Source organism: Myxine glutinosa, chromosome 4, assembly GCF_964187855.1.
Source record: "Myxine glutinosa chromosome 4, kmMyxGlut1.1, whole genome shotgun sequence".
Classification (NCBI taxonomy): domain Eukaryota; kingdom Metazoa; phylum Chordata; class Myxini; order Myxiniformes; family Myxinidae; genus Myxine; species Myxine glutinosa.
The window spans coordinates 135,795,124-135,817,119 of NC_136264.1; the positions used below are offsets into that span (position 1 = coordinate 135,795,124).

Consider the following 21,996-nt stretch of genomic DNA (forward strand, 5'->3'; position numbering starts at 1 on the left):
AGCAAATCCAGCCCGCATTGCAGACAGCACCACTAAAACATGCCCTTAGCAGGAATTGAACTTTAAAAACGTAAAAATCCTTCCCCCTTTCACCCTCCCCTCTCTCTCTCTCTTCCTTAATCATTTCCAGACCCTTTTGTCAACCTGTCTTGCCCTATTTCCTACCGGATCCTTTTCTTCCACTTCGAACGCATCATCTCAGACTTGTACATTTTGTGTATCTAATTTCTTATTGCTGTCGATGAAGCTTCATTTTATTTCCAGCTTGTGTCGTGAATGCCCAGCCAAAGGCAGCCAATTGAGCCTGTAGCTATACAGTAGATTTGTATAGCTTGTTGGAGATGACGTTATATAGGCAGGTAGGGGGTGTTGAACGGAGCTCAAAGAAACGAAAGAAAGACCGGATGGAGAGGGGTGGGCTGTGTTGAATGGAATCAGAAGGAACATCTGGCAGGAAGGGGAGAGAGAGAGTCCCAAAAATGTTTAAAGAGGTAGCACATGTTAGGGAATAGGAATATGGCACGTAATCGTTACCCAATGAACATTGCTGTGGATCCTTTGGAAAAAGTTTTCTTTCCTCAGCAAAATCCTTTGCGGAATGACTCGTCTTGTGTTACCGAGGGAAGGCTGACTCCATCTGGCATGGGAAGGTTTTTTTTGTTCATTTCGGCTAAAAGTGTTTATCAAAGAGCAGGTCTGCTGGGAAAAATGATCATTGATCGAGTTTAAGGGTCAAGGGTTAGAAATCCTGTACAAGTTAGCTCGTAAAGAAGTTAACGTGTGCATGTTGAACATTTCTCGGATTGTTTCAGCAAACTTATACCATAAATATCCCCTTTAAAATTCTTCCATGCTTCTTATGCCTTTTCCTGTTTCAAACTGACCTGACTTTGAGCACACAGACTGGAAATCGGCAGGTTCTCTGCAGAGAAGGTATGTTGTACACGTTTAACTATTCGATTGTTTTGTGTTTTGGAAGCAGTTTGCATTAGCTAGTCGGATGGTAGATATTTTTGGTTCATATTATTGGTTAAAATGTTAAGTCTAGTTTTTGCAGAAATGCCAATGTGGGGGAATTCTTTGCACTTTGAGATTGTGAGATGGCTAAAAAGTTGGAGTTTGGAAACTTTGAGTTAACTTTGATGCTTATGCGAACTTGTGTTTTAAGAATTTTTTAATTCTCGAGCTATTTGACGATGCTAAACACAAGTGCCACAATGGGCTTCTTCCTGCTCATGGTACTTTTAGGTGGAATTGTACAATAACGGAGCTTAGAATGTGTAAAGGCACAAAGGAAAAATGTTGGAAGAATTCTGCTTCCATGGATCAGTAGATAAAGCTAAGGCTATATAATGAAGTCCATGTTAACTTAGCCAACCCGCATTGGATGGCAATTCAAGCTGGCACTGATTCTTTTCGTTCCCTTTCCCAAAAGTGGGATAGGTGCTCGCCATCTCAATTCTCTTCCCGTTTCTCCATGCTTATATTCTCGTGTCACATTTTTCATAATAAAAAGCTCCAAATAATTGTTAGAATGGTCGGAATGTAAAGCAATGGCGTCCATCTTGGCTTTGCTGTCAAGCTTGCTATGAAAGAAACACCCACATCCATTGAGAGAACTCACATTGCATGGAAACGGGGGCTTTCACTAAATTCGAGTCGATTGCGAAAGCGGGTTGAGATGGAACCCAGGTTGGCTCGAACCTGCGTTTTGAACCTGGATTGAGAGTCATAGGGAAATGAGGCATCAAGTGTTCTTGGAGATGCGAATTGCTTACGAAAATGGTGCTGAAAGAAGATGGTGCTCCTTAAATCGCAAACGAATAACGAATAATGCAGAAGAAAATTGCATGCCTTTCAATCTCAAGAGTAAGAGTCAATGAAAATTCTTTTTATCTTCTGATGTCCCTGTTCCCTACTATTGTTGTGCTCCCCTCTTGTCTCCCGCTCCCTTTATTATATGTTCTATGTGCTAGCTCTTATACGACAAGCCTCGACAAGTATAAACAAGAAAGAGCAATCAGAGATTGCAGACCCTCGCCAGGATGTGTTTTCAGTGGTTTTTAAAGCTTTTGTAGTAAAACAAATATGGCGGCCGAACCACATGACCGATGACATCATCTTTTTTTTCTCCACCAATTTATCCCTCGATGATGCTCAAGAAATTTAATCTTGATCAGATGAAGTTTTGTACTTGTCGAATTAAGACGTCATAATGGAGGCACCTATGACATCATCATTAACAGATTTTATTCCACATGGAGAGTTCTTTACAATGAGCCATGTCTCAATTTTTTCTATGCAACGCTTTCGGAGATATAGTGGTGCAAATTTTTTTGGTTTTTCCAATATGGTTCCAGTACCACGTGACCTATGACATCATAATTATCTTATAAAAATTATACAGGTGGAGGTGCACCTTTGGTGAAAATTTCCTGTCAATCGGACCAACGGTTGCAGAGAAAATCATATTTATTCTGTGCGGAAAAACAAACAGACAAACGGACTCAAATGCAATACCCTCTCCTCTGGCGAGGGTAACAATAGGACCGTGGGTCCTGAAGCTCACCTGGATCGGGAGCAAGTCACTTAAACCCCCCATAAACCCCCTCAGACCCTGATGTTTTTATGCCGTGAACAAACTTTGTTACATCATGGGCGATGAAGGTTGTGATGAAGCTTCATTAAAATTGTGTGTGTTTCAGAGGAGAGAGCACATACTTATTTTGGGGGGTCAAACCCCCCCCCCCAACCCCCACCCCGTAATCCCCCTTAATGAGCGCAGATTTTGATGTGGTCAATACACCGTCGTTTGGCATCAGATATGCAGCTTGTGGCCAAGTTTCATCAAAGTCGTGTGTGTAGTTGAAGCGATAATGACTGAAGTGTTTACAGACTCACTGTCTGACTTACCTACGGACACTGCTCGATCGAGGACAGACAAAATAACGAGATACCTGAAGTGCACCATGAATGGCTCATATTTCAAAAGTAGGCCTAGGCATAAGCTCACCCACCGGACTAAAGTCCAGTTAAGCTAAAAAAATAAAAATAAAAGAATGTCATTTGGAATTCTGCGGATGTACCAACCATTGTGCTTCTCAGGGTTGAAAGAAGTGTGTGGAAGGTTCTCTTAAGCAGAAAAATATTTTTTCCACAATAAAGTCCTAAAACTTTAAAGAAGATTGGAATTAAACAACTATTGAGATGGTAATATAACAAGGAATCTGGTGAGTGGTATGCAATGCCACTTATGTGACGTCACTCTATATTGATGAGGAAGGGTCTATGGAATGATGAGGTTCCGATATTGTGCTCCTGGTTGTCTGTAGGCATACTTTTGAAATGAGCCATTCAGGTATCTAGTTATTTTGTCTGTCCTTGTTTAGTTGTTCTAAATTTTGTACTTTATTTAAATTAATCTTTGTTGCTGCAGCAGTTTCATGTTTTTTGCCAATGATGTCAAACTCTCTCTTTCTCAACAGGACAGCCTGAAACACCATGTTGTCGCCTCTTTCTTTCTGCACATCATCGGTGTTCTTGCATATTTTCCATTCCCTCACAATCCCCATTGCCCCAAGTATGTGCTCTATCATTCCTGAAAACAACAGCCGGCCTACAAGAATTCCACCTGGAATTCCAACAGAAAATGCCATACATTTTAGTCAAGCTCTGCAACATTCTAAAGCTGTAATCAGAAATGGTTTGGGAATTGTGAATACTGAGAAAGAACAGAAGTTACCCAGAAAAATGGGTACTCATCCTCCTGAAAGACAAACACCTGGCCTCCGGACTTCCCAGGATTTTTCACAATTCTCAGCTGTTCCGACGACAGAGCAGTGGAGAGTGGTGACGGAAGAGTTGGGAAGCCATAACAACCATTTATGGAGCACTGCGGTCGCTATTGCTGCATGCCTTCTGCTAGGAGGAGGTGCATTTGCCCTGGGGTTGATATTAGGCCAGAGGGCGAGGCGCCAATACAGGCCAAACTCATTCCCTGCTGATAGATATGTTGATGGTGATGGGCCAAAAGTTGGGATTAAAGACAACAAGAGTAATGGCACGAAAGAGGTGCCTCCGGTGAATGATCCGAGTCGAGATGTTCCTGGCTTCACAGAGCTACCTGAGGAACCACGGATCGATGTACCTGTGACCAGCTTGCCAAATGACCAAGCTTTCTTGGCTGATTTGAGAGGACGACTGTCTTCAAGGAAAGGAACAGGTAGGCCAATTATTAACTCCTCCTGATTGAGAATACAGTACTGTATAATGGGGTGTGATGAGATCAGGTAAGCTGATTTTCCCAGATACTTGGTTTTGGCCATTAAAAATCCATTCGTGTACACCTTAGGGCTTAAACCCTTGTCAAACTCCAAATACCTTTATTGGTCGATTTTGGTTTCATTTTCACCCTTTCTAGTTTGTAATCACCAGAACAGGCCTGCGAATTTGGAGCTCATTAAATGGCAAAACTTCAATGAAAGACCAGACAAAAACTACTGTATTTTACAGGGTTTTTTTTCACAAGGTTGGACTGTTTGGTTTATCACAGGGTAAGAACCATCTTTAGAGGCCATTTTTCCCCAACAGAGCAGGGGTTGGCCTTTTTCAGGCACCGTGGTCCCCTTTTTGAAGCAATGTTTTACGGCCGGATGCCCTTCCTGCCACCAACCGTGTTAGTCGCCTCTTGCGACACAAAGGGATTTACTTACCAGTGAACTGGTACTCAATTTGCCGACCTGGGAAGGATGATAGGCTGAGTCAACCCCCCTGGTGTTAATTCAGCGATCGACCGGGATTCGAACCCAGGATCATATGATCTCAAGCTGGCACCCTAACCACTAAGCCAACACCAAACTATGTGACCTAAAAATAATATTATTTTTTATTCAAAGTCGACCATTATTATTTTGTATTTGTATTCATTATTCACCAATTATTTTTTGTATTCATTATTTTGTATTCACCAACTAGCCTGGTGTTGGTTTAGCGGCTAGGGTGCCAGCTTAGGATCCTAGGATCCTGGGTTTGAATCCCGGTCGATCGCTGAATTAACGCCAGGGGGGTTGACTCAGCCTGTCATCCTTCCGGGGTCGGCTAATTGAGTACCAGTTCACTGGTAATTCCCTGTTTGTCGTAAAAGGCGACAAACAGGGTTGGCGGCAGGAAGGGCATCCGGCCGTAGAACATTGCTTCAAAAAGGGGATCAACAAACAACAACAACCACGGTGCCCGAAAAAGGCCAACCCCCGCTTTGTGGGGAAAAATGGCCTCTAAAAGGTGGGGTGGTATTCAAAGTCGAGGCTCATGGACGATCTACAGCAAAGAAGAAGGACATAGTGGGAATGGGGAAAACACACAACTTGTAGGATAGAAGAACACGACAGAGCCAGGGGTACCCTGGAGGAACAATGGGGTGGGAAGATTGACAACAAAGGGAGAGAGTGGAGGACACGAGGTGAACAAGCTGGATATGTGCTGCAACACTGCAAGAGGAGGAAGGAAAAACTGGGGAGGGAACAAAAAACGAAAAGAAGGGGTGGGGGGAAACTCAATAACGTGGAATGGAAGGGGTGGGCTTGGAGAGGGTCATAGAGAGTAGAAAGGATAATTAGTATGGATGGGGGATGACCTGAGGTGTAAAGCAGCAATCTTGAAGCCCAGAAGGAAACAATGGGACTGAAGAAGCTTGATGAAAGAAAAGAGGAACGAATGAGTGAAGGGAGGAGTGAGGCTGGATTTTGGAAGTTTCACCAGGAGTGGGTAACTAACTGACAGATGACGCACACCCTGCAGAAAGAGGAGGTGGCCTTCGATGCCATAGGCAGAGAGTTTGGAAAGCAAGGCGGAGTGCCAGACTTTCAAATGCTTAAGATGTGTGCAGAGAGACGGCCCTGGTCTTGTGTCTGGGATTGAGGACTTTGAACCCGAGTTGGGAAAGCAGAAGAAGCACTTCCAGGATAGAATGACTGGGTCTAAAACCAAACTGATAGTCTGAAATCAGGCCGTTGGAGGAAAAAAAGGATTTGATATCAACTGCAAGGACAAATTTCATGACTTTGCTCATAATTGGAAGTGAGTGAAAGGGCTTGTGGGTAAGAGAAGCTGTTTTTGTACCATGTTTGTGTAATGCAGTGATGTTGGCCGTCTTCCGAGTCGATGGAAGGTGACCTTGAGCAAATTATAGGGTGAATATCACAGAAAGAGGATGAGCAAGAGTGGAAGAGTAGGTTTTTAGAACACTTTTGCTGATACCGTCTGGGCCCATTGCACAATCGGAGTTGAAGGTTGCCGGAAACTTCTCAGGTGAGAAAGCTAATGTCCAGGATCAGTTGGGCATGAGAGGGTGGGGTAGCTACAGGTAGCGAGGGGTTTGGCACGATATTTGGAAGCAGGCACAGAAATGAAGTATTCAGCATTCTCACATGAAGTCGGCTGTGGTGCCATTTCGATTGAGGAAAGGGATGGAGGGGGAGCACACACCAGAGGCAGACTTAACAAGGTGCCACCACATTTTTTGAGGAAAGAGACAGGTTTGAAAGTTGATCCTTGAGTTGGTCAGATGTTCATTTTCTAAGTTTGCCAGATGTTGGCCTTTGAGTTTGCCAGATGAGTGAAATCATAAAATATAATCAAACAATGTACACCTGATTGCAAAAACAAAACACAGCGACGCATATACAGTATACCCCAATGGGCGTAATACAAACTGATGCTCTGTTTCAACTTGACATCAACGAATACATGCTGGAAGCAAATCATCCTCCAGTGCAAAACGTACTCTACACATGAAGCATGGGGGATTAACGGTAGAGGAGAAAGATTCATGAACCAGTTGAAATAAACAAAGCTGGCAGCCAAGACCGAAAGAGTTCCATTAGTGAGTTTGAAGGGAGCGCTTGGAACGAAGCTATGAGAAGGAAGTTTTACAATCTGGTTCACGAATAATGATCCATTACAAAAAGGTGGTGGAGATTTTGAGTTCTGGGAGAACTTCCTCCAACCTCCTAAAACATGCATATGGACATAACAATCAACGGAACTAAAAGACATGGCTAATTATTGAACAATAATTCTTGAACATAAGTGTATTGAACAATACTTAGGACTCGAACACCTGTGCAATGCAAAAGGGTGCTCCTCTACAAGTGGTTTGACGCACCATGTGTGGGGTAATTACAGTACTCTTTTCAACAGATGGGAACCAGTTGGAGAATGACGAGGAAAGAAGAGCAGAGTCCGGGACACAGCATGATGCGGTCACTGCAGGGTCTCCGGGCGTCGTGTTAGTGAGCGGGACACGGGGCCAGAAGAATGAAGAGGAGAGGAGGGTGGCCAGGTGTCTGGCGCAAGCAGCGATGGCAGTAAAAGGTAATTTTGATTGTTTCCATTTCCCAGCTGACTAAACCGTGTTAAGCTTTTATAATTTGATTTCCCACAGAGACCCGAAAAGCTCAAGCAGAATTCCAAGTTGACATGGCAAAGGATCATTTATGGCGTTGAAGGGATGGGATTTAAAAAAATTGAGTAAATGAAGAAGAAAAAAAGGGAAGAAGAAAGTGGCATCTGTTTATTACATACGCAAACATCAGAATATTTTTTTATTCCCTCCGCTCCCCCCTTCTGTATGCCTCCCATAGACATCTCTTCTCTTCTCCCCCCTTATCTCTCGTCTCCCTCTAATCTACCTTACTCTTTCGCTCCAATCTTCTTCCCTTCTTCTGTAATATTTCCCCTGTTTTCGTTTTAATAAATATAATTTTCAAAATGAAAGCGATCCGTGAAACTGCAGCAAAGGAGATTTGGGATTGTAGGGAATGTTGAGAAGAGAAGGGGTAAAACGGGATCGAGGTTGGGAGATGATACAAGTTGGGATGATTCAAAAGAGAAGGGAATGAAGAAGCGTTTGTGAAAAATACAGGGGAAAGTTTGTGTGTGTGTGTGTGTGTGTGTGTGTGTGTGTGTGTGTGTGTGTGTGTGTGTGTGTGTGTGTGTGTGTGTGTGTGTGTGTGTGTGTGTGTGTGTGTGTGTGTGTGTGTGTGTTATCTTTATAGATGTACTATATTCAGAAGACGTCGACATGAATTCTGTCCAGGAGAAACAGCAGGGTGTAAAGAGACCCGAGACGTTGTGAGCGCAATGTTGTTAACACAGCTGCCTCACTCCGGAATATAAATCCGTATGTGATCCCCATGGCTCTCTGCAACAGCTGTTCTTTCACTTCTCTTCCTTCACTGATTGCATTTAATAACTGATTCCAGACCCCCACGGATACAACCAATATCTCATTAGACAATTAAAACAAACTTTGTATGCACCCCAGTGAAAAAAGAGGAACATTTGAGAGCTCAGACACAGACTTGCTTGTGGGAGTCGGTTTTTGAGTAAATGTAAAAGCAGAGGCTCAAGGTAATAATCACATCTCAAGATGAGCTCTTTCTATATAGTAAATCCATCTCAAGACGAGATATTTATATATTGTTGCAGTTGTCAGCTGGGCCAGCTGACCGGTCCGAATCCTGACAAACCACTATTAAAGTGGTCACACCAGTCCACCCGTTCTGATGCTTCAAGCAGGGATGTGGGCCTATTTGCCACGCTACTGTACTTTGGTAGAATACTTGAGCTGGTTATACGACGTGCTGGAACTTCCCTCACGTCCTGCACCGAATTGGTGGCAAGAGCGGCTTTGCAGCGCTGGATGTGGGGTGTGTTTCGTGTGGGGCGCTAATCACCAACTAACCCAATCTATTCTTCAACGGACGATTAATAACCATGCAGCTCATGATCAGGGCAACTGTAATCACTCACAGAGACCACGTGACTTCATGTGTGTATTTATTAAAACAGAGGAGAGAAAAACAAAGGACACGGGAGCATTTATTTACAGGACTATTTACTAATGGAAATGTGTTCCGGGTATCATAAGTACGGAATATCTTTAATTTCCTAACCTTATTTGGCCCCAATCACACCAGAGGAGAAATACCAGGGAGAAAAGACAGGACAATGGAATAGTGGAATACCCTCCGTGACCCAGATGTGGGTCGTGTGACTGATGTGTGGCTGAACAGGTGGAATCAGAGGCGTCTCTGTGCTGACAGCTGGAACAACCCAAGCCAGACCAGCAAATTAACCATCATGGAATGGCAGGCTATAAACGACGAACCACATGGTTGCCGCTCCACTGGACGTGCGTGAATCCCCAAACTCCAAAATGTGCGTGTGACATTTATAGAACCCCATGACACCCCACCCCATGCCATAGCTCCACCTCATCCACCCTGCACTGATGGTCGATTTGGCCATCAACCAAGGTGTTCTCCACTCATAAAAACTTCATGCAAGTTCTGCGAACATGGCCTGGTTGTGCCTATTTGTTCCAACCCCACTTTCGCTCCAAAACTTGTGCCCATGGCTTGGTTTCTCCCAAAAAAGAACATAGAGGACGGATTGCAAATGGATAAAACATTGACTGGGTTCCAGGGGGAAGCAGGTTTAGACACGAACATACAAGGAGAGAAGACGGGGGTTTCTATACAAATATCGATGCATTTCCTAACACTAGCAAGTTTCCCATATGGATTCTAAATGGGTTTGAGATGGAGTCGGCAAAAATGCAAATGGGATCTTCTGGCATCGAGCCACCAAGCTGGGAGAAACAATTCACATTTATTGCCATGTCTAATGCAATTGAAATGTTCTGACGGTGGCGACGTTCTCCATTTGAAACCGTTTTTCGGTATATGTAGTTTTTTGATGCCGAGGCTCCGAAAATCAAAATTTGTATTTGTGTCAAAGTCGGTGACCAATTGTAGGTTTATATTCAACTATTTCACGTCAATTCGCAATGTGTACAAATTTACCTATGCTTACATAATCCATCGCTGGAATATTAGGCATGTACCACTAAAGATAGCCAGCTCAACAACTGGGTACACTGCACTGTGACACCTGGTTGTTGATGCACATAAACAGCGAGATTGTTCTTCAGAGCTGCATTGAGATGAGTTTGGATCGAGTTGATTGGCAAAAAGTGTGCATTCACCACAACACCAAACTCCACGATTGCGTTAAAAAAAGTGTACATTTATGGCACTAGTGAGATACCCATGCTATGCATGGGTGGGAGGCCAGAAGCAAACAGGCAATGCAGATACGGCGAATGCTACAGCATGAAACCAATAAATTCCACATTCCTGTAGCACCCTCAGTCACACATCAGACATGGACAGCAAGTTCGTGAAGGACTTCCATGAAAAACGTATCCGTTCGCAAACAAACGGGTACGTTCACGTATAGAAACATCGATCGTGGGTTCGTGGCAAATCTGCATATGGCGATCCGCGAAGTTCACGTTTAGAAAGTAGAAACCATCACGGCATGTCGTCATTTACTTGAACTCGATATCTCTTTTTTCATTCCAAACAAAATAACTCCAATCACAAAATAAACTTTTAACAACATTGTTAATGTTCCCCTTATTGTAAAAACTACCATGTCAACAGTTAAAAGGATTTTGAGCCGATAGGTGTTACGGCCTCGGCAAGATCGATGGAGACAGCCATCTATTGGCTTATACACCGCCCAAATAGCTATGTGGAATTCTCTCATGTAGAGATTAAACCCACGTCGTTTGAACTTTGGCCGAGGTCATTATTTACTTTTAATGATGTTTATATACGAATCAAAAAGAAGATAATTTGTTTTGGATCGTCCTTTTCGCATATCTCTTGGGATTGTGAGTTGGAGAGACGGCCGTGATGGCGGGGAGGGGGTTGGCATTCTCTCAAGCAGGGATTCAAACCATGTCCTTATAAAAGGTCTTTGTCCGAGGTCGCCGAGTCTGATCGGTGCAGCAGATCGGTGCAGCCATGCAGCGATCGGTGCAGCCGTTTGTGCGGCACCCGGGAAAATAACGTTATGCCGGAGTCCAAACCTGAAAATGCTGGAGGCCAAAGCTGAAATTGGAAAAACAATATAGCCTATTTTACTCCAGGAGATCCCAGGATTACCCACCCAAAATATCTTTGCGATCGGTTCAGTCGTTTTTGCGGTATCTTTGAACGGACGGACAGACAGACTGACGGACATTTGGTGAATTATAGTAAGATGATCATTTCACTTCATGCTTGTGCTAAACATGCACGATGGAAATAACTTTCCAGATAATAATACATCAAAAGATGAGCTCTTTATAATAATTTGTCTCTAGATCAGCTTTTTCTGTATTATAATCCATCTGGATATGAGCTAATTTCAGATAATATTCCATCTTAAGATGGGCTTTCTTCAAATATTACTCCATCTCGAGATGAGCTCTTTCGATGCAGTAAGTAATTCATCCCAATTTTGGCTTTTTCTATGTTATAATTTCCATCTTGAGATGCATTCTTTCAATGTAATTAAATCCATCTCAAGATGAGCTGTTTGCGCATAATAGTCCATCTCGCGCTGAGTTCCTTCCAGATAATCCATCTCTAGATTAGCTCTTTCCACCCTTGCTAGCCCCACCGATCATCACCATAGAACTACAACAACACTCGATAGTGCACATACCTCTGCCAGGCTGAACAATTTACATTTTGTATCCCACTGATAGGCCAGATCTGCATCCAGACCTGAACCAAAATCTAATGAATTTGTCATTGTAACATACCCAACCTGTTCACCAAGTTTCGGCCAAATCTGTCCACAACATTTTTGAGATATCATGCTCCCAGACAAACAGACAGAATAGAGTGAAAACACAACCTCCCTTCCAACACCCTCAGTGCCGGACGTAATTAGAGACTTCATAGAACACCTTGCCTGATGCAGTCTTGAGAAAAAGGACATGGGAAAGGTCTTTTGAACTCTTGCTTTGCGTTTCCGAGCATGATCTATATTTTCGAGTGAGCCGTGATTTTGTCTGAATCTCGATATTCCCCAACGCTGAGAGGATCCATATTGAGAACGCGAAGAGGATCTCCACCTCTATTTCCCAGCGAGTGGCGATTTTGTATGAAACTCAATATTCCCCAATGCCGATTTTGTCTGAATCTCAATATTTTCCAACGTGGCACATTTGATTTGTCAAGATGGCATAAAATGGCATAATATTTTCTCCAAGTACTGCTAAACTGGAGGGTTTTGGAATGGCCAACAAGCTGATTTGTGTTCTACAGTGTTCAAGTACCAGTATACAACAACAACATGCATTTTAAGGCCATTTTCCCTGCTGGAGCGGGGATTAGCCTTGTGGTCCCCATGACAATCTTCTCCATTTTTCCCTATTTTCTGCATCTCTCCTTGTTAACCCCCTTGCCCGCATTTCTTCTTCCACCATCTTTAGCCAAGTCTTTCTCGTTCTTCCCCGTCCTCTACTTCCTTCTACATTCATTTCCATCACTCTTCTCAACCAGTCACTTTCATCCTTCCTCAACACATGACCAAACCATCTCAACCTGTTCCTCTTCACAGCATCAATTACAGGCTCTATTCCCATCATCTTTCGCAATTCATCATTTGTCTTGCTCTCTCTCAATGATACTCCGCACATCCACCGAACCATTCGCATTTCCACCCTTTCCAGCCTTCGTTGCAGCTCTACATTCATGACCCATGTCTCGCTCCCATAAATCATAACACTTCTCATACATGCAGCATACATACCTTTCCCTTCAGCTTCAACGACACTCTCCTCCTCATCAGCACGCCACTCAGTTCCCGAAACTTCTCCCATGCACATCTCACTCCAGCAACCGTTGCTGTGTCTGATCCACCTTCTCCATTCAGCATGTCTCCGAGGTAGCAAAGTCTTTTCACACCTTCCAGCTTCACGCCGTCTCCAAGATCCAACTCAACATTTCCTCCATCTGCAGCTCCCTCTGTGCACACCTTACATTTGAATGTAGCTGCCACACTGGTTAATGACCCTCTCAGACCACTACATTTTTGATGAACCCACTCAGCGCACATTGTACATTGAATGGAGTTCACTCCGACACCCTTCCTGCACACAGCACATGGCCACTTCCCAGTTCTTTCCACCTCACCACATGCTTTACCACTTGCCATCACCTTCGTCTTTCCTATATTCACCTTCAGACCTTTTGTCTCCATACATTCCTTCCACTTGTTCATCTTTTCCTTCAGTCCATCCATACTTTCTGCAATCAACACCAGATCATCTGCATACAACAACTCCCACGGTAAACCCTCCTTTACGTTCTGAGCCAGCACCTCCATCACAGCTACAAATAGTAGTGGACTTAGTACCGACCCCTGATGCACTCCCACCTTCACCTCAAACTCACCACTGTTCCCGTCCTTCGTCCTTACAGCTGTGCGCGCTCTTTTGTACATTGCCATCACTACTCTGATCAACCATTCCTCCACTTCTAACTTCCTCAATGCCCATGTCAATACTTCGCGTGGAACCCTATCGAATGCTTCCTCCAGATCAACAAACCCAAGAAACAACTTCTTCCTCTTCTCCATGTACTTCTGCAACTGCCTCACAATAAAGAGCGCGTCTGTCGTTCCTCTTCCTGGCATAAATCCAAACTGCATTTCGTCGATCTTCACCTTCTTCCTTATCCTTCTCTCCAACACCCTTTCCAATACCTTCATTCCATGCTCCAATAACTTTATCGCTCGGTACGAGCCACACTCCAGAGGGTCACCTTTCCCCTTGTATAGAGGGACGAGGGTACTCAGTTCCCAATCCACTGGAATGCGGCCTTCTTTCACCACCAGATTACAGATCTCTGTCATTCTCTTCACACCCCAACTTCCTGCTGCCTTCAACATATCTCCCACAACTCCCGTCGGCCCTCCCGCTTTTCTACTCTTCATTGCTTTTATCCCTTCCTCAACTTCCTTCTCAGTTATCTTCTCTGCCGGTCCTAAAACTGGGTTACTCTCAATGTTGCCATCCCATTCATTCTCTGTATTCAACAGCATTTCCATATATCTTTTCCATCTTCCTTTAATTCCATCTGGGTCCACAACGATTTGTCCCACTTCATCCTTCAAGCAACTCACCCCCATCACATCACACCTCTGTTTCGCTATCTACTTTGCAATCCAGAATACTGCTCTCTGACCCTCTTCCGAATCCAAGCGCTCTCCGAACAATTTCCTACATGCCTCCTGCGCCTTTGCTACCTCTTTCTTTGCAGCCTTCTTGGCTGCCTTATAACTTTCATGCTCTGCTTTTTCTGCTCCCGTACCCTTCGCCTTCTGCCACTCCTTGAACTTCTTCCTCTTCTCGTCAATCCTCTATCTAACTTCATCATCCCACCACCATGTTTCCGAGTGCCTCGGTGGTCCTTTTGTCCATCCACATACCTCACCAACGGCTCCCAACAGACTATCTTTCATTGACATCCAACCACGTTCAAGCTCAAGCACATCATCCTCTACCCTACTCAGCTTCTCTTTTAATGCCTCCCTTACTGTCACCTCTTTCAACCTCCACACCTTCATTCTCGGTTGGTACTTCACCCGCCGAGCTCTCCTCGCACCTTTCACCCTTATGTCGCAGACAACCAAGTGGTGCTGTGAAACAGCCTCCTCCCCCGGGATCACCTTTGTGTCCCGGAGGTGCCCCCTATCTCGCCTACGCACCATCAGGTAGTCAACAGTTGGCGTCGACCCACCTGACGTGTATGTAACAAGCTTATTATCCCCTTTCTGGAACTGAGTGTTACAAATCAACAAACCAGCTCCATCAGCAAACTCCAAAATCCTTTCACCTTCTCCATTTCTCACACCATATCCGTAACCCCCATGAACTCCCTCAAAACCGTCCATACTCCTTCCCACATGTCCATTTAGGTCTCCTCCTACCACAACAACTTCCTCATCTTTCACGTTTTCCATCAGCTTCTCTATCGCACACCAGAACTTGTCCTTCTCTTCATCGCTCCGACCAACCTGCGGAGCATATCCCGAGATGACGTTCACCAAGAGCTTTCCAATCATCATTTTCACCATCATCAACCTATTACTCACTCTAGACACACTCACCACACTGTCTACAAACTCCTCAGAAAACAGGACACCAACTCACGCCCTCTGGGCACCCTTGCCACACAAGCTTGTATTTCTGTCCCTGCCTACCCTTCACTATTCTCACACCACTTCCCTTCCATCTCGTCTCTTGCACACAACATATGTCCACTCTTCTTCTGACCAATACTTCCACCACTTCTCCTGATCTCCCTGTCATTGTCCCTACATTCCATATCCCAAACCTCAAAAACCGATCTCCACTTCGGGCTGTACCCTGCCCATATGTCGTTGTAATTGTCATGGTTCTCTTTTTTGAGGCAATGTTTTTTTTTATGGCCGGATGCCCTTCCTGACGCCAACCCTCTTTGTCACCCCTTACGACACGCAGGGATACGGTGTACCTATTCTAACCAGGGTACACACCGGGATAAAGCTTTGAATAAAACCAAACGGGTTTAATCCCAAACAAATAAACGGAGAATGAAATCAATAATAACTATATACAATAAAGTAAAATAATCCGATAAAACTAAGGCGTCAAGTCACAAGCACAGACGGGGCGAGGGACACAAAATGGCGACTTATCTCTGCTCTTTCAGATGACACAAGCTTCCCAAGAGAAACCAGCACCCAAAGCATTTTGAACAAAACCTGGTGTCCATGTTGCATTCAGTGCCGTAAGCTTGCTTTGATAGAGCTGATATTTTTGGTGACGCATTTTTGTGAGCTCAATGAACTCAACGAAAACGAAAACGAAAATGTAATATTACATATATAATAATATAATATAATAATATAATATTATTATTATTACATTGAATGAAATAAACGTTTTAGAAAAAAATAATCAGAAGTTTACTGCGGTTGATGCACGGTCGTCTTTAACACCACTTCTTAGGTCATCTCACCTCGAATCTCGAAGAGATTAACTTATAAAATGGGTCCTGATGTCCAGATGTCTGTCCGTCCGTCCGGTCGTCCGTCAGTTAGCTTTTTGCTATTTTTGCTACTCCTCTCTTATCACCCGGCTGATTCTTCGGAAACTTGACACATGATTACAAGACAGTATCCTGCACAATCACTCGGCCTTCAATTCTTCGATTTTGGAACATCGGGGTTCCCGGGGGGGTGGGGGGGGGTTTCCCCCCCCCCCAAAACTTCGGATCCCTACTCATCCCTTATTTACCAACCGATTTCTCTGAAACCGGATACAGCCCTTCTATTTGATGGCCCGCACAATCACTCATGCTTCGATTTTTTGATTTCGGATCATGAGGGCTCCCAGGGGAGGAGGTGTGGGGTTACCCTCAGAAACTTTGGATACCACTCTGCCAGAACATGCCCAGAATTCCAGACATTCATAAAAAGCCAGTGTAATATCTCACAAATTGGAGTCTCAGCAAATTTCAGCAGTTCTGTGGTGATGTTGTCACACCCAGCGGCCCGACCATTTTTGAGTTTCCTCACTGCACGATGGATCTCACACAGAGATGGAGGATCCATGCTCACAGCGACATAATCGGTGCTCCATCATCAGCTATGGGTTCTTCTTCCTCCAAGTTGGGGAAGTGTGTAGCAGGGGAGAAGTTAAGAGCCTGCTCAAAATGTTTGCTCCAGCAGTTGAGGGTTTCCTCATTGGTGCGGCAGGGTGTCCCGCTTGCTTTCATGATCGGAATGCTGCTTTTGTTTTTGTTTGAATTTCGATCAGTACGCAATACGCATGCGCTGGATTGTCAGGAACGCAGGTCTAAGGTCGTTTTGATGAATACCTTCCTCAGCTTCATCAGCCATGCGTCCATACCAAGAGTGAAGGTCTTTTCTAGCCTTCGCTCGATAGACACCTCTAAGGCTCCTACTTCTAGGATATTTCCTTGAATAGGTTAATGGGACCAGTAGAATACCAAAAGGTCAATGGGACCAGTGAGCCTGGTGTTGGCTTAACGGTTAGGGTGCTGGCTTGGGATCCGAGGATCCTGAGTTCGAATACCGGTCAATCGTTGAATTAATGTCAGGGGGATTGATTCAGCCTGTCATCCTTCCGAGGTCGGAAAATGGAGTACCAGCTTGCTGATAATTGGGGCAATGCATCAGCGGCACCAACGCACTTCCAGAGAAATGATGCAACCAGCAGCCACAGGCTGCATATGAAAGAACAATGGGACCAGAAGGAGACCAAATAGAATACCAGTATATTGTAGCATTAACGGCTCAACTAATGTCGAGCATGTTGTGGCGGGAGGTTAAAATCCCGCGATGTACCAAACGGTTTTAATTCCTGTGGAGACGGTCCGAATTATGGCGGTAAAAGCTCATGCATGCGGCTGATTAGAATCACAAAGAGCTTAAATCTTTTAATAAACCAAACGGATTTATTCCCGAACAAACAACAAGCAGGGAAATTGAATTCAATAATAACTATATACAATGAGGTAAACAAGGGTGAAATAAATCCTATTAAAACTAAGGTGCCTCACTCTAAGTCACAGTCACAGACGGGGTGGGGGACAAAACCGGGTGGCTTATCTCTGGCGTGGCAGTGGGGGAGCGGGAAGATGGGTACGGAGCTGGTGTTGAGGAGATGGGCAGGACGATGGGCAAGGTGAGGTGACAGCTGGACAACAAAAAGCTGATAAGGATTTGGGCAGGACGATCACAGGCAATCGGGGAGGATGAAGACAGCTCCAGGAACCAAGACTGGAGGGCAGGATAGCCTCCTTAAAGCTTTCCACCTCTCAACTTCTCTCAGAACTCCTCCAGTTCTCTTCACAAATGCCACGAGCACCACCATTCTCCTCACAAAACTCTTATTCTTCTCCCTCTCCAGAGAACTCCTCTACACACTCGCCCCGCTCGTCCTGGCTCCTCCCCATTCTTTTCAGCCTCTACATAGACACAGCGAGCTCCACAGCATGCTGATCCCACCTAATTCTCCTCACAGAACGGACTGCCCTGGCTCCTCCCTCGTCTCCCTTGACAACCCTTGGGCGCCACCTCCATCCAGGGGACGATTATAGCTCCGCCCCCTCTCCTGCCTGGGAGGCTCCTGCCTGGCGGAAGCTTACATGAGGTTTTACACACGTTTCCTTAACTTTAATCCCTCTCTATATTATCAGAATTACGACCCTCGTATCGTGCACATTCAAACACAATCATTAAGCTAACAAATCTCTACTTTCTTACATCGAGATTGGCTTTCTACTCGCACACGGTCCATGCAATCCTACACAGTTCTATCTCTTCTAAGGTAATCTCTGTCCTCCCCCATAAACTTAACAATATAAATGAACAGGATTGTAAATAATCATTCGACATATGTGGGACAATTATGATCCCAGACCAGGAATCGAACCCAAGTCCTCAGGTGAACCATCATACTAGCTCTCTGCCATTGCTGCTATCTGAGAGAATACCATTAGGTCAATTGGACCAGTAGAATACCAGTTCCAGATATGGAACCAGTTAATTGACTGCCATAAATATCCTGCCGCTTTGCAAATAACTTGTACAACATCAGCACTGCAACTTGCATTCACATATACAAACAGACAGACAAACAAAAGGACTCAAATCCAATGCCCTTTCTTCTGGCGAGAGTAAAAAAGACTACAGGGAAACCCTGTTATAAAGAGCATGGCTAGAACTCAATTCCATATGAAACTGTGTGTTTTGCGTTTATAACAAAATATAATTCAAGTATTTTGGTTGGTCTATGGGTTTTCAGACCAGTTAACTCGAATGGTTTCTACAGGACCAGTTGAACTACTTAAAGGTTCCTATTGGTTTATATGGGTTTTCAGACCAGTTGCATCTAATGGTTTCTATTGATTTCAACCAAATCTGGTTTGGTTTCTATTGGAAACTCTACTGGTTCCTTCCTATAGAAACCAATAGAAACAGTGATTTCCAATAGAGACCCATATAAATTTTCTGCTGGTCTCTTTTGGTTTCTCTGGGATTTTCGCCCAGGTAACGAACACCCTAAAAATCGAGTTGCTCTTGATTAAAGTCTCATCCGCCTCCCCAACTCATTTTTGCTTTTGTCTGTTCCTCTTACCCAGTTGCACAACGAGATGATGTGGAGACGACAAAGCAGAAGGAGACGGAAGATGGGAATGTGAATAAGGAGAAAAAAGAAGAGAACAAAGAGGAGTGACATTGAACGCAACTTGCACTCAACGTCTTCCACCTGCCAGTTTCAGGACTTGTGCTGAAACTGAGGTTCAGATAAAACTGCTTCCCATTAAGGGTTCACTTCTGTGAAACCGAGGGGTTCGCTTCATGAGCACGAGTTCAGGTGAAGCACATGTTGAACACCATATGCCTTTTGATGTCAGGTCCTGCTACAGGCAATGCATCTTTATGTTGAGTTTTTTTTTGGCTTCCTATAAACAACCCTTGCCACCATTGGGGCTCTGGCATTGTTGAAGAGCTTCACCTTGAGGAGGAAAAGAAAAAGGATGATTTGTTGTCAGCTCTCTCCACATTGTGCAATGGGTTCATTTATTTATTCATTCATATAAATTAGCTCTTTTTATATATATATATTATATTTTCTCGATATTTAACTTTTTCAATTTAGCCCCAAACCTGAGAAAGTCAATTATCGAGAAAAAGTAGGGAGAGTGATAGGAGAGAGAGTGAGAAATTGTGGGCCGGGTGGGGGGATGAGGACGGAAGTTGAAGGAGGAATAAGAGTAAGGGTAGGGAAGCAGCATGTATGGAACAAGGAGGGGCCTTCAAAATTGCTCCATATTTCCCTGTGCAACAAAAGATGGTCCTTAATGAATTAAGAAATCTCCCAATGTCGTATATAAAGACAATAATAATATCATACCAACTCGATGTGACTGTTTTGTTATTTTCTTCGTTTTGGTGTATTTTCTTACTGTATTGTCCAATAAAGTCTGCTTTGCCTTTTATTACTGCAAGCATTATGTATGAGGACCTCAAACAAATTGCAACAAAAGATCTCCAACTTGCATCATACATAGGAAGATGTCCTCTGATATATAAAAAGTCCTAAAAAAAATCCTGCGAGGTGAAAGTCCTGAAATCAATATTTTATTTTATATATATTTTTGGATTGTGGGAAAGCAATACCCTTTACAACTCCCTGACTGAACCATGCATGGACGTTTACTAATTCCATTTTATGTTTAATTTCATGTTTAATGCACCCAATGAAGTAGTCCACGTGCTGACTGGTAAGGCCATTGCTCGTGCAGTTCGAGCACACTTCGTTGTTGATGCAGCACTCAATGGCCTGTTGCTATCCAACATATTTGATGTCCCTCTACCATGTCAACCTGACAGCTGAGAAGACACAGAGTCCAAAGATCTGGATTCTGATGAAGCAGCCACAACCCTATCAGATGAAGACACGGCTGCAGATATGAGCGGCAGAACAGACTTGGACGAAGTTGCTGTCCTCTATAAGAAGCTGATGGATGGTTCAATGTTTGCAGAAGAGGTTTGCCAGTCTGATGTGTTGAACATAATCAGGGACTGTCTCGCAACCAACAGTGTGTTGGTCGGCGATCACAGAAACCTCCTCGTCATACCATGCAAGCTTAGGGTCTCGTAACCTGTTCTTCATCCCACAGCCTAAGAAGAACAAAAAGAACCCTCGTATCTGGAGCATCAAGGTGTTCAAAGAACAGCTTGGTCCGGACATATGCAAACACATCCTCTTCCTCCATGCTGTCCTTGGATGTGGCACAACATCTCGCCTCCATGGGATCAGGAAAGGAGCTTCCCTCAATAAATTCAAGATGAGCAGTTACTTCCGTGAGCAAGCCAAGGTGTTTGATGCACAATCAGCTTCTACCGATTATGTAGTTGTAGGAGAGAAAGTCTTGGTGATCCTCGAGAATGGGAACCCAGCGAAAAGCTGGACTCCCTGTGCAGCTTAAGTGGTTCTGTGAGAAGGTGACTTCCAGCACATCTCACGTTCAACCACAGAGTTTACCAGCTACGTCAGCAATAGCAAAGTGCCACAGACTCCATGTGTACTTTCAGGTTTAAGAATGGAAGGGATTTGGGAATGGACTCCTTCCATAAGAGTGGGGATGGTGAGAGTGAGATGAGGTGCTTGTCCCTCTCCAGATATACCTTAGCTTCTGCTCCTGAGGAGCTGCTGCTGGTGATTAGGTACAACTGCCAGACCAACTGCAGCAGCTTGAGGTGCACATGCAAGAAGCATGAGGTTGAGTGTACTCCTGCTTGTGGAAACAGCAGAGGATATGGTTGTACAGACACAACTGCTATTTGGTGAAGATGAAGATGACATTGTTCGCTTCTGAATGCATCGTGTACATTGACGCAGGTTACCCATGTTGGGGAGATCCTGGCAAAAAGGCAACTGCTCACCTTCTATACAGATCTATGCTTCTCTTGCATAATATAACATGTATATGTTTACTGTCAAGTTCTCTGCAGACTCCTTTTTGTATTCTGAAAGCTCCCCCTTTAGACCCTTTCGATGGTTTGTCTATTGTGAAGGTTCTCTGTATTTTACTTGCAATTTGCTATGATGTTTTACCATTACTAGTCCTGCCAGTTGATGTTTCCTTTTTAATTAGCTTGTGCAATGGCATTCTGCAACAATTGCAAATGATCTTCAGTGTTTTAATTTATCATATATAACATAATTATGCAAGCATCATTCCTAACTTGTTGACTTTTGTTGTGTATCAAGAATAGTATGTACTCGATATGTATCTCAGTATTGCTTTTTTTTCATTCTTTTAGTATTAAAATGTTTAGCTATCGGCTGGGACTGCCTCTTAGTCCTTCAAACCCGAACTGATTGCCAAGAGTTTCAATAAAAGTCAGTATCTAACAGTCCAAAGAAACATTCAGATAGTCTTTAACATGTTTAAAGAAGTTAATCCTTTACAGATCCGTTAATTAATTAACGTTAATTCACCCCAGATCCACTTGTTTGAAATTCCGACTTCTTTCCTGGCAGTCCTAGCAATGTCCATGTGTTTTTTT

The 21,996-nt window shown here is 44.0% G+C and overlaps 2 protein-coding genes across 2 annotated transcripts in view; one reads left to right on the forward strand and one right to left on the reverse strand.

Annotated features, from left to right (window-relative positions):
* LOC144891816 (uncharacterized) overlaps window positions 1–21,996 on the reverse strand; it is a 1,036,251-nt gene that overhangs the window by 654,807 nt on the left and 359,448 nt on the right. The window lies entirely within an intron of this gene.
* On the forward strand, window positions 44–21,774 carry LOC137418144 (uncharacterized). The gene is made up of 4 exons (XM_068104142.2): window positions 44–933; window positions 3,486–4,222; window positions 7,198–7,371; window positions 19,059–21,774. The coding sequence occupies exons 2-4, from the start codon at window positions 3,502–3,504 to the stop codon at window positions 19,151–19,153; spliced, it is 990 nt and encodes a 329-aa protein (XP_067960243.2). The 5' UTR covers window positions 44–933; window positions 3,486–3,501; the 3' UTR covers window positions 19,154–21,774.